The 12952-nt window shown below is 37.6% G+C and overlaps 1 protein-coding gene across 8 annotated transcripts in view; it reads left to right on the top strand.

Moving 5' to 3' along the window:
• The window catches only part of KLHL3 (kelch like family member 3), a 205670-nt gene that overhangs the window by 184568 nt on the left and 8150 nt on the right, over nucleotides 1–12952 (top strand). For 7 of the 8 annotated variants that reach the window (XM_016424080.2, XM_007473295.3, XM_056811067.1 and 4 more), the window contains one exon: nucleotides 3467–3607. In XM_016424080.2, the coding sequence (XP_016279566.1) occupies nucleotides 3467–3607 (141 nt within the window). Of the gene's footprint in view, nucleotides 1–3466; nucleotides 3608–4302; nucleotides 12546–12952 lie in introns of all 8 variants that reach the window. The other variant, XR_008915034.1, reaches the window with a different exon arrangement.

The raw sequence follows: 12952 nt of genomic DNA, 5'->3' as shown, positions 1-12952 counted from the left end.
TGAGGTCAGTGTCTGCCCATCTCCCTTTGGGAAAGGACTCAGTCTTCATGGAGCTATTCCTCCATTGCATCTCATGGAAAGCACAGAAATGATGTTTTTCCTTTGAGGAATCTCCAGGGAGCATGTTATACTGACCCACATTGTACTATTTTTCTACCCATCTTTCAGAAGTTCGTAGAAAAATGCCCTAGCTGGCAGTCCTCTTGGCCACTGGCTCCAAGGTCAGTCTGATGGAAAGGAGTAGGAGGAGTAGCCTCTGCCCTTCCACTGACAAGAGGGAAATCAGAATCATTGTTACTGAAGCTCTTGGAGATAAGCAAAGCTGGCCTGATTAGCAACCTGGGCTCAATGGAATCTTCACAGGCATCTATCTGATCGTGAGCAAACTCTGGCTTCTGTGAAACATGGTCACATGGACAGTCTGTGTCAAGTCACTGAAATATTGCTGCCCTATTCTGTTTTTGTTGTTGTTATTGTTCTTTTTTGTTTTTAGAACTGGTGAAATTCTTAGAGGCAGGCTAAGTGGCAGGGCCAGCCATAAAGTCAGGAAAACCTGGATTCAGGGCCTATAGACAGCTCTCAGAGACTGTTGCTTGCAGACTAGTTGGTAATCTGCCTTGAAATCTGTCTGGACTAAAAAAAGAGTAAAAAAGCTCATTATGAATCCAATAGAAATTATTAAAAGGCCTTGTGCTCTGAATGCTATTTTTAGAGTTAGCATTCCTCTTGAGATTCAAAGGGGAACAACCCAGTCATTCATTAAAAAGAAATACCTTTGAGATAATTCCATTAAAAAAACACAAACTTTTTTGTTGTTGTTGTTGTTCCTTGAATAGCCTCTGGAAGTGTTGGAGAAAGCCTTGAGAACATAGTTGTGTAGTAAGAACTTAGCAGAGTAGAGAGGACTCTGATACAGAGAATAGCAATCTGTGTCTATCACTGGAGGTATTTAGGAAGAAAGTCTGGTCCCTGTGGGAACGTACACATACACCCATTTGGACAGCCTTCGGTATCTAGTCTGATTTTCCCATCACCTCAGTTTTGTATCTTAGTGAATGAAGCACTTGGGAAATTCTTTCACCACAAATTCTTTCAGCAACTTCTCCAGGAAAAGAATCCTTTCAAGTGACCTTATAGTGAAAACTGAACATTAAAATTTTTAATGCCAACTTCAAATAGGTATTGTAGGAAAATGCTTTATAAGCCCTAAAATACCATAGAAATTGGAATTTTCAGTGTACAAATTCAGACTTGACTCTTGTTGGAAGACCTGGTTTCAAATCCTGGCTCTTCCACTTGTGTAATTTTGGGCAATTCACTTAACCTCTCAGAATCTCAATTTTCTCCATTCACTTCTTATCGGGACTCATAATAGGATGCTCTTCTTGAAGTCTCTCCCACATTTAATCCTTCATATTGCTACCAAAATGACTTTTCTAAAGCAGAGGCCTATGTCACACTTCTACCCAAACTCTGACTCCCTTTTGCCTCTATGATAAAATACAAGCTTTTGTTAGGCTTTTAAAGCCCTTCACCATGTGACTCCAACCTGCCAACCTTGTTATAATTGCTCACTTTGGCCTTCTTGCTTTCACATATTTTACATATTCACACTCTTTCTCCATATCTGAAATGCACCTCATTTCTGCTTCTTACAATCCCTTGTTTCCTTTAAAATGCTCCTTAAAGGAGCATATGAATCTTTTCTTAATTTTCTCAGCTCTACCTAATCTCCTTGCCCATTTTCCTTATATATATTTTATTTTGTATATATTTTGCTTACATATACTTTTGCCTCTTCCAAATAATATCACTTTAAGGTTTGCAAAAGCACTTTATGTATACAACTTATTTGAGCCTCATGATAACCCTATGAGGTAGGTTTATTATTATTATTATCATCATTTATTATTATTATTATTCATTATCTCCTTTTTACACTGGAGGGAACTGAGGCCGACAGAGATTAAATGACTTGACAAAGATCACAATGAAAGTAAAGGGTCTGAGCCTGGGTTTGAACTCAGGTCTTCCTACCCCACTATTTTGATCCAGCTATCTTATAAAAGAGGTTGAATTCAGCTTAGTAGAATCCTTTCCATAGAAATTCATGACTTTCCCATGGTATTATCAGGGTACTGGCCTCAAATTCCAATTCACTGCCATTATTCAGAGCCCACTACTCCCAGAAGTTGAGAGAAGGATTAGTCGCAGGTACACATTGTTTTCTTGTGGTTGGGAGTGTTCAGGTAATTAGTTCAGGAAATAGAGAGCCCTTAGCATTTAGCACACTAGCTTTGAAGTCCCAGGATACTAAATAAATCATCTTAGATCTGAGAGAACACAAGTTGCATTAAGTGCATTACTGCTAACTAACAGTGTGATACTGGTAGTGAATGCTGTGCACTGGGTGCCCTTAGCAAAGGCAGCAGACTTTGGTCTTATTCTGAATGCTCATGCCACTAGAATTTTCTTCTCAGAGCAAGACTGTTCAGTCACCCTGGGAAGGCGTTACCTCTAAAACCAAGTCCAGTTACCATGATGGAAACCACTTGTATTCTCAATATGACCCAGCCCTCTAGTGGCCATTCGTTGGAGCTGCACCCAAAATGTATGTGACCATAGAGTTGTTATAGAATGTTAGGATGATTAATGGAGGTCATCTTCAGTTTAGCGCTATCATTTTACAGAGATGAAGTAACTCCTACCCAATTAGTGGCAAAACCCCCATTCTAAGAGAATTTATGCCCCTCAAGGGCAAGGCCTGTTTTGCTTTTGTTCCCCAGCATAGAGACTAGCACACAGTCTGGGATCAGTAAATGCTTGTTGGACTAATCCAGGTTTCGCTGTTTTTTCTACTCATGATGTTTAAGGTTTTGTTGTATATTACATCATTTTCTTCTCTGCTAAAGCCCCATTCTTGTTTATTGCTATGCCTTGGAAGTAACACTGGGTTATTGAAGGCCACACCAGTGGAATTTATTCTTTGGAAGGTCTGACCAAGCTGGAAAGGCTTGAGGACAGACTTCCTGATGTTCTGTCTCTCTGTTATCTGAGACTAGCCTAGCTAGCTAGTGTCAGAGAAGTTTAGCAACAGGTTTGCCACAGAGTGACAATTTTCTAGCCATAGCAGCTCCCAAAAACTGTTTGCTAAACTTTAGGAGGGTTTCAAATCTGTATCAATGGAGGGACAACCCCCTACCAAGAAAATCATGGCTCTTTGAAATTGAAGAGGTTGTTTTGGATTTTTCTTTTTCAGACTATCCTAAGTGTGCATAATGATATGCAAGGATACACCAGTAATTGGAAACCGTTCAGTTTCCATCTAACACTTTGAGTGTTTCCTGACTTTTTCTGCTTAAAGCAAACAGTGACAAATAAATCACATTACAGTTCCTGTTCCAGAAGCAGAGAAAAGCGGGTCAGGATGACCAGAACTTGGAATGACCATGTGCTGTCTTTTCAGGAGTTGGTGTACTCAGTGGGCAGCTATATGCCACAGGTGGGCATGATGGTCCCTTGGTGAGGAAGAGCGTGGAGGTTTATGATCCTGGGACAAACACCTGGAAGCAAGTTGCAGATATGAACATGTGTCGGCGAAATGCAGGTTCTTCTCTTTTCCCCTCCTAATTGTGGGTTAGTGGGTTTATTTACTTAGGAATTGCTGCCTCCAAGAAAGGGAGAAAGGCTAATGGATATCATTGACTATAGAAGAGATCTGAGGGATAATCTCACCTACTCTTATTTTATAGAGGAAGAAGATACAGAGGAAGAAGATGGCTCACTTTATACAGATAGGAAATTAATTCAATTGTTCCAACCCTAGTTCTCCTTTTGTATGACCATGTTCTGATGCCATGAATATCTTTCTGAATTTCCTCTCCAAAAGAATAAAAGTGGCCATCAAAAAAAAAAGTGACCATCAAAAAAAGTGTCCAAGTCCCAAGTCTCCCCTCCCCCCCAAGCCAGAATATCCTTCTGAGGACAATTACTTATAAGTAGCAGGATTTAGAGCACATTTCTCTGTCTACCAATCCAACTAAAGTTTATAATTGAGAATATATTGGTTAAAACAATTGCTTGCATTACAAATTCACATCAAGTAGGAGGAGGGAATGCCCTTTGATCTAGCCATTTGGGGTTTGTACCCCAAGAGATAATAAGGAAAAATACTTGTACAAAAATATTTATAGCCACACTCTTTGTGATGGCTAAAAATTGGAAAATGAGGGGGTGCCCATCAGTTGGGGAATGGTTGAACAAGTTGTGGTATCTGATGATGGAATACTATTGTGCTTTAAGGAATGATGAACTAGAGGATTTCTACATGAACTGGAAAGACCTCCAGGAATTGATGCAGAGTGAAAGGAGCAGAACCAGGAGAACATTGTACACAGAGACTGATACATTGTGGCACAATCAAACTGTAAGGGTTAAAATAGGGGTTTGACGAAATAAGAGAGCAGCTTTTAACAACTTAAGTTTTAATGAGAATATAATAGAGTTGTAAATTAATATTATCCCTTTAAGCCAGAGAAAAGAAAACTTTTAGCAGCTTTTAACAATGAACAATTTAGTTTTATTAAAATAGAGGTAGAAAAGAATATAGTAAAGGAAGGAAATATAGGAAAGAGGTAGAGAAAGAAAATTTCCTAATGTCTATACTAGTTATCCTATAACTACCTATAATTACTACCGAAAACTGCCTATGTCTACCTATAACTGCCTAATAACTATCACCCAACAAAGTTCCAACGCAATCCACCTCAATCAAAACCAACCCAATCAGTGTTTAATCCAACCCCCAATTAGGTCTATCAACGAAGACCAACCACTTCCCAAAACAGTTTAAGAAAGAAAAAAAAAACAACAACAACCTAACAGCCCAAACCAAAAGTCAAAAAAGCCCTCTAAAGGCTAAAGCCAAAAAGCCCTATTGGTAAGCTCAGGCTCACCTTTTATATTCCAGCAACTAAACGCCAACCACCAACTCAACACACTCCCTGCAGCCAACTTCCCTACAACTGCCAGCACCTACCTGTCAGCAACTGACAGCCGGACCAACTGAGGCTGGCCCTTTTTCTACCTCACTTCCTGTCTCTATGATTTCTCCTTCCTATATCTATGATTTCTACTTCCTGACACTGTGGGCTGGTTAATCCCTACACATCTCTATAGTAAGAGGACCTCCAGGTCCCCCATTAAATTAAAAAAAGAATAAAGAATTCCTTTTTATAGAATATAATAAACTTTTCTACTAGCAGCAATGCAATGATCCAAACTTATGAGAAGGAACTCTACATCTAGAGAAAGAACTGTGGGAGTAGAAACACAAAAGAAAAACACATGAATGATCCATGGTTTGATGGGTTTTGGCTTTAAAAGATCACTCTATTGCAGATATGAATATATGGAAATAGATTTTGAGTGATAATACATGTAGAGACCAATGGAATTGCTTGTCAGCTCCAGGAGAGGGGAGGGAGGAGGAAAGAGTTAGAACATGAATCATGTAACTATGGAAAAATCTTTGTAATTACTTAATTGATAAAATAAAAAAATAATAATTAAGATAAAAAAAGGAGCAGGGAACCCTCTTTTAGACCCTAGCTCCAGTGTTCCTTGGCTCCCTCCTCATTCTTAGGAAAATAAAATGAGCACTTCATTCCCAGTGACTATGTCTGTGATTTCTGTTGTGCACTGAGTAACATCAGACTTAGAAAATAAGCATCCTCTAAGCTTATTCTTTGCCTAGTGGCTTATTTTGACAGTAATGGACTGCCTTGAGAGGGCTGGTATACTTTATTTATTTACTTACTTACATTACTTAATTTATTTTTTTATAATATTTTTCCTTGGTTACATGATTCATGTTGTCTCCCTTCCTTTTCCCTCCCCCTTCCCAGAGCTGACAAGTAATTCCACTGGTCTCTAGATGTATTATCACTTAAAATCTATTTCCATATCATTCACATTTGTAATAGAATAATCTTTTAAAAACCACAACCCCATATAACCATGTGATAAATCATATGTTTTTCTTCTGCGTTTCTACTTCCAGAGTTCTTTCTCTAAATGTGGATAGCATTCTTTCTCATGAGTTCCATGAAATTGTCCTGGATCATTACATTACATTACATTACTATTAGTAGTAAAGTCTATCCCACAATGTTTCAGTTTCTGGGTACAATGTTCTCCTGGTTCTGTTCATTTCATGGAGGTCTTTTCAGTTCATATAGAAATCAAACAGTTCATCATTTCTTGTAGCACAATATTATTTCATCACCATCATATGCCATTCCCCAATTGAGGGATACCCCCTCATTTTCCAATTTTTCGTCACCACAAAAAGTGCAGGTATAAATATTTTTGCACAAATTTTTTTTTAAATCTCTTTGGGGTACAAACCCAGTAGTGGCATAGATGGGCTAGACAGAGTTTCTTTTGGTCGCTTTGTAATCTTTTTCATTTTATTTTTCTCAATTCCCTGTAAACAAAAACTTTCAACATTCATTTAAAAAAATTTCAAGTTCTAAACTCTCAAGAAATTTGAAAAGGATTATATCTGTGCAGTCTGTAGTCATGTGAAACATTTCTGTATTAGCCATATTGCAAAAGAAAATATTGGCCAAAACTCCTCCAAATAATCAAGAAAGTAAAAGTATGTTTCAATCTACATTTATACTCCATTAGTTCTTTCTCTGGAGGAGGATGATATCTTTATAATCTTTTTTCTTGATGTGAGGCAGAAGAAGTAAAAAAAGCTAGCTTTCAGGGGTGTGAAATTGTAGCTATGCTACTCATTCCCTTCTCTCCACTTGCATAGTCACTACACCAAATCAGACCTTCATTATTTGTCCTCTGAACTATTGTAATAGCCTTCTCACTGATGTCCGTGCTTCTATTCTTTCACTTCTCCAATTCATCTTCCACACATCTTCCAAAATAATCTTCCTAAGGCATGGGTCTGATCATGTTCAAAACCCTTCAGTGGTTCTCCATTGCCTCAGCAATTAAATGCAAATTATTTGGTCTGGCACAAACTCTGCAGGTTGGCTTCAAGCTACTTTTCTTTTTTAAACCTGTACCCTCTTAGAATGAATACTGAGTTTCAGTTACAAGGCAGAATAGTAAGGGCTAGGCAATTGAGGTTAAATTACTTGCCTAGGGTCATACAGCTAGGAATTGTTTGAGACCAGATTTGAACCTAGTATCTCCCATCTCTGGGCCCAGTTCTCTATCAACTGAGCCACCTAGCTGCCCCTCTAAGCCACTTTTCCAAGTTCATTTCACATTACTTCCCTTTGTGCACTCTATATTCCTGGCAAATTGGACTCCTTGCTAATTTCCTCTTGCTTTCTTGCCTTTGACCTCTGAAACTCACTCAATTTAGATACTTCCCCTAATGATATCAGTTATTAATACCCTTCTCACTTCAAAACACTTTCTTTTTGCTTACATTTTTCTTGTACTCCCACCAAGTAGGATGTAATATCTCTAAGGGCAAAGGCTATTTTGTTTTGGTCTTTTTCACCCAGTGGCCTATATCAGTATTTTATACATAGCAGCAGGTGTTTTGCTGCTTGTTGAATGGAATGAAAACCAACTCATTTCTTTGTTTCTTTTTCTTTAGAGCAAACTATACACAATACCATATCATTTTCTTATTGTTTGAATTAAAAAAAAGATACAAGCATCCAAGAGGTTATTTCTGAAGTTCTGGATTTTAAGGAAGAAGTTCTGGTCATTCACAAAAATCTATTTGAATTTCATGATCTCACTCGAATCTCAAAACTTCTGTCAACTACATACTAAAGATTTAACTCCCATTTTGCAGATAAGTAAAATGAGACTAACTTAATGAATTATTCTTCTGTCTCTTCTATAATTCAGGATTAGAATGAATTGAATTCAAAAGCCAGTGCTAAAGTCATTGATTCTTAGAAGTACAAGAGATCTTGGATGTTATCTAGTCTAATGTTCCACCTAATGTAGGAACCCCCTTGATGAAATCCTTGATGTGTCATCCAGTCTCTGATTAAACATTTCCAGGGGACAGGCTGCTCATGGCCTCACACAGGAGTTTATTCCTTTCTTCAATGGCTCTTATGGCTAGAAAGTTCTTGTCCATGACTCTCTATGAATCTTTTATTCACGTCCTCCACCTTGCATTGAAGGATCCACTTGACATTCTGGAGGTTTTCCTCTGATTATTATTATTTAACCCATGTCTTTTTAGTATCCTGTCTAAGACAAAAGAGTTGTAAGAGCTAGGCAAAAAAGTGACTTGCCTAAAGTCACACATCAAGGAAGTGTCTGATGGCAGATTTGAACCCCAGGTTCTTTGGACTCTAGGCCTGGTGCTGTATCCACTGAGCCACCTACCTGTCCTATTTTGTGAGTGCAAGTGTAATGAGAGGTAGTGTGATTTATAGAGGGCAATAGAGGAAGACTCAGATTCAAATCCTGAGTGATTATGGGCAGGTCACTGAATCTCTTAATGACCTAAATAGTTCTCTGAGACTATAAGTTACAGGTAAGCTGCAAAAGTGGTTTTGTTGGAGGAAGCTTCTACATTGGGACGCTAAGACTAGACAAAAAAGAAACCTCAAAGAAATAATAAATAAATATATAATGATAATAAGTAAATAGCACTCAGGCTATCCATTTATTATCTCTGATTCTTACATTTCTCATTCCAGCCGACCCCCTTTTCTAGTCTTATATATCTTTGATGTTGCCATTTGTGGCATTAGAGCATTTCCTGTGTACCTGTTAAGACCATGACATACATCCAGGGAGATAGATTTGTTCAACAACCACTGAGTCTCCATCCATCAAGGCATTACAGAAGGTATTTGTTTGTTTGCCCTTAGATCTTAGGGGTGTCATTAATATACCTTAAACATATTTCAGATAGAAGGGAAATTCCCTACGAGTGGAGATAGGTACAAATATTCCCATTTGTGGATGACACTGTACAAATGGCATATTGTCCTAAATCACTATATCTCTCTCACCCACCAGTTATATTAGTTGAATCTCCCAACTCTGGGTCACCTGAAAATTACCTGCATTTGTCTTCTGTGTTGTTTTTCAAGCCACTGAATGGGACAGAACAGTACAAATGCCACTTCATTTAATTCATCATACTATTAAATCAACATTCTGAGTACATTTGACCAACTAGCTACTTAAGTCCACTTTCATCTATTATTGTCAGTCTGAATTTCTTCATAAGGATATCAGAGGAGATTTTATTAGATGCTTTATTGAAATCCTTATGCCCTGCATTGTGGCTCTCCCCTTATCTACCAATCTAGTTATTTTATCTAAGAAGAAAATCAGATTAGTTTGGTTTGTATGCTAACTTGTAAGCTCCTTGTGTGCAAGTGTAAAAATTAAATTAGTCTCTACTGATTAAAAATATTATATTTTATGAGGTTTATTAAAGATTATTAGAAATAAAGGAAATAAGAAAATACAAAAAAAGAAAAGCATGTGCCTAGGGCTGATTAGCTCATTCATAATTCATTACATTTTGCATGCCGAGTAGAGAGACGCGTGTGCTTAGAAGCGGAAGAAGAGAGCGTTTGGGAGGCAGAGAGCCCTTTAAATACTAAATTGTGTTCTCCCACTCAGGTGAGAACTCAGGTGAGATTATAGGGAATTCTGGGAAGTACCAAGGACTTCTGGGGATTGAAGTCCAGGGTTCACATCTCCATTTTACATCCCCTCACCCCTGTGATCATATTGGGAAACCAGTTTCCCCAAAAGGATCATGGAAACATAATCAACTTAAAGATTACAATAGTTTGAGGATAAGAGGAAAAGAGAACAAAACCAATGATCACTAGGCGCATTGACAAAAAGCCAGTTAAGGGGCAGTCCCCTTTGGCATAAGAGTGTACATACAAATTAAATGTTCAATCAACCACACCCAAAGTTCATTCTTGATCTTTCTCATGCAGCTTGTGGTCTGTGGAGGCATCTTCATTGTGTCTTCTCCAAGCAATTTAGTTTCTGGATTTGGAGAGGTAGTATGTTTCTTAACCTAAAATTTCTCTCTCAAGGAATTTAAACTTTGCAATTTAAAATAATAATAATTATACATTCCCCATCTGAAGAGGGTGATTGAAAAACACAGGGATCACTTAGGGATGCATGGCTGAGTTATGAGGTATATGAATCAATTGGCAAGAAAAATTTAAAAAATCCAAATAAAAAAAATAATTTCTAGATAAAATATAGACTTATGTGTAAAAATTCCAAGTAAAGGAAAAATAAATCTATAACAGGTTCTTGAATCAGGACCCAATTAAAATGATATAAGCAATTAAGCATTTACCCAGTCAGTAGCAAGGACTACGGAAAGTTGCCACATTATGAAAGACAGAATAGGGACTAGATTATAAGAGCCAAATTTGAGATACTCGGCTGTAAGTATTTTCACAGAGTGGCCTTTATCTTAATGTATGTTAAGTGTCGCAACCTCGAGTCTTCACGCTAGGTTCAAGTCCTTTGTATTGGCTTAGAATTTATCAACCCCATTGGAATTGGTTGGTCTCTTTGACCTTGTGCTCGATTGGCACTCTGCAGGTTAACTTTGTGCTTCTTTGGCCCTGTGCAATGGCTCTTTTGTATATCTTGGCCATGGAATCAAGCAGAATCATTAAATTTTTTAAACTATTAGTGGCATCATTTTGTAGTCTCAAGCTTTTGGGGCATGCATTGACATTATAGCAAATATATTTTAGACTTATATTACTGCTAAATCAAAAAAGTTAAAGAAAATATTAATATTGGTGATATGTGCTTCAAATATAAAAAAGGAGAAAAAAAATAAAAGACTGAAATAGTATATTGCACATACAAGAAAAATATAATAATAAAAGAATTTTAAAATTCAAAAATATAGCTTATAATCATTGACACACTGTGTCAGCTAAGGAAATATAGAATGCAAGACTTTTTCACCAAAATGAGATCCATTTCCTCTTCATACCTGGCCATGATCCACTGTGAGTACAAGCAAATGAATTTTACAAGGTAACAGTTTTTTAAAAAATAAAGAACAGTAGAACAAACATGTAGCTATCAATATCCCCAAAATTCTCAATATCCCAATTAATTACAATAGCAAACAAAAACCACTATCATTTTTTACATAAGTTGCTGTATGGCATTTTTAAAGGCCTGTGAACTGATTGGATATTTGTCACAATTTTTACAAATGTAGCAAATCTCTCAACCTTAGCAAATATATTTTTAAACAAAGTAAAACTTTTTTGGGTCTAGAACATCATCCAGAAATCTAGATATCATTACAAAAAAATGTGGCAGAGGAGGAAAAACCCAAACCCCTGTACTGTTGATGTTGGGTAATTTGAGCTGAAGAGTTATAAATGAGAGATGCTCCTCTTTTGGGAGTCTTCTAGGGGTACAATGCTCTGGGATTAACTTCCCAGCTCCTTTGGTATGAGACTGATGTCCCATCCATTCACATTTTATAAATGTGGGAGGTAGAGATTAAATTTGTATTTCACTTCAGCTACTAAAATGGACCTTACCTCCTGTTAGGGGCAGGCAAAATGATCAGAGATTGTTAAAAAAAAAATCTAAAAGTCATGTCTAAAGACCTCTTATAATCAATTTGAGATATTTAGCTCATTAAATTTTCCAAAGGTTGTTATACAATTGTAACCAGTTCTGATGAAGTCCATCTATCCACTTTGTGACAATTTACAAATTCAAAACAGCAAAAGGATGTTTTTATATATGGGTGTATTCAATAATATTTGTTCAGTATAGTTATAGGGGAAAAGCAACAGAATTTAACAGTAGTTAAAACCCAGTACATTAAAATGATTCAGTGTAATAGTATTGAATACACTAATATATGAATTTAAAACCAACAAAATTAAATCTTAAAATAATCAGCAAAATGCAATAGAATACAGAGATTTTTTATGAAACATTGGAGTCTGAAATGCCTTAAAAATATAACCTACAGTTTTAAAAAAAAAATCCACTTAGATATCTATTGTCAGAAGGCAGAAGATTGGTAAGGGGTAGGCAACAACCAGGAAGTGTCAGAGACCAGATTAGAACCCAGGACATCCCATCTCTAGACCTGGCTCTCAATCCACTGAGCCACTGAGATGCCTCTCCATAGTGAGGGTGGGTTTTAAGAATCTCAAATTGGGTAGACCCAAATGGCATAGAATTGCAGGGAGATGAATTTCTCCTCTGAATCTTAGGTGAGATAAATAAAAGGACCAGTGCACTCAAAAGATACCCTTTGAAATAAGCCATCCGTATAACTTCCTGTTTGGAAAAGTTTCTTCCTTCTCCTCTTTCTCTCCCCCTGTGGTCCCCTGCTCCCACGTGGAGGCTAATTGTAGCCTAAGGAAAGAACACCCCCGCTTTTACCAGCTGGTGTTTGATTCCGAAGACAGACACAAAGGGCAGCTACCAGCAACCTGGGCGATGAGCGATTTGGGTTGGAGGCCAGATTTGCTGGGGCCGGGGATCATCTGGGCCAGGTGAGTGAGAGAGGCTAGGAGCCAGAGCCAGAGCCTGAGCCGGGGTGGGCAGGGCTGGGACCAGGTGAGCTATCTTGATCAAGAAGGTGCAGAGAGGCAATCGGGGATAGCAGGAAGCAAGTGCAGGCAGCAGGAGCAAAGCTGGATCAAGAGGCTTTTCTGAAAATCCTTGGAGGAATGTGGCTTAAAAAAAAAATCTAGGCAGTAGCTATTAAAAGCTGAACTTAGTCACAGTAGAGAAAAGATTTAGGAAAGTTAAGAAGATTGAGGGTATTTCGTCACAACTGACATGGTCAGCCAAACTGTAAAAATTAATTTAGTTTCTCTACCAAAAGTATTATATTTTATGAGGTTTATTAAGGATTATTAGAATTAAGAATACAAAGTAGAAAACCACTTGCCCATGG

Source organism: Monodelphis domestica, chromosome 1, assembly GCF_027887165.1.
Source record: "Monodelphis domestica isolate mMonDom1 chromosome 1, mMonDom1.pri, whole genome shotgun sequence".
Taxonomy (NCBI): domain Eukaryota; kingdom Metazoa; phylum Chordata; class Mammalia; order Didelphimorphia; family Didelphidae; genus Monodelphis; species Monodelphis domestica.
This window is presented reverse-complemented; position numbering and strand designations above follow the sequence as displayed.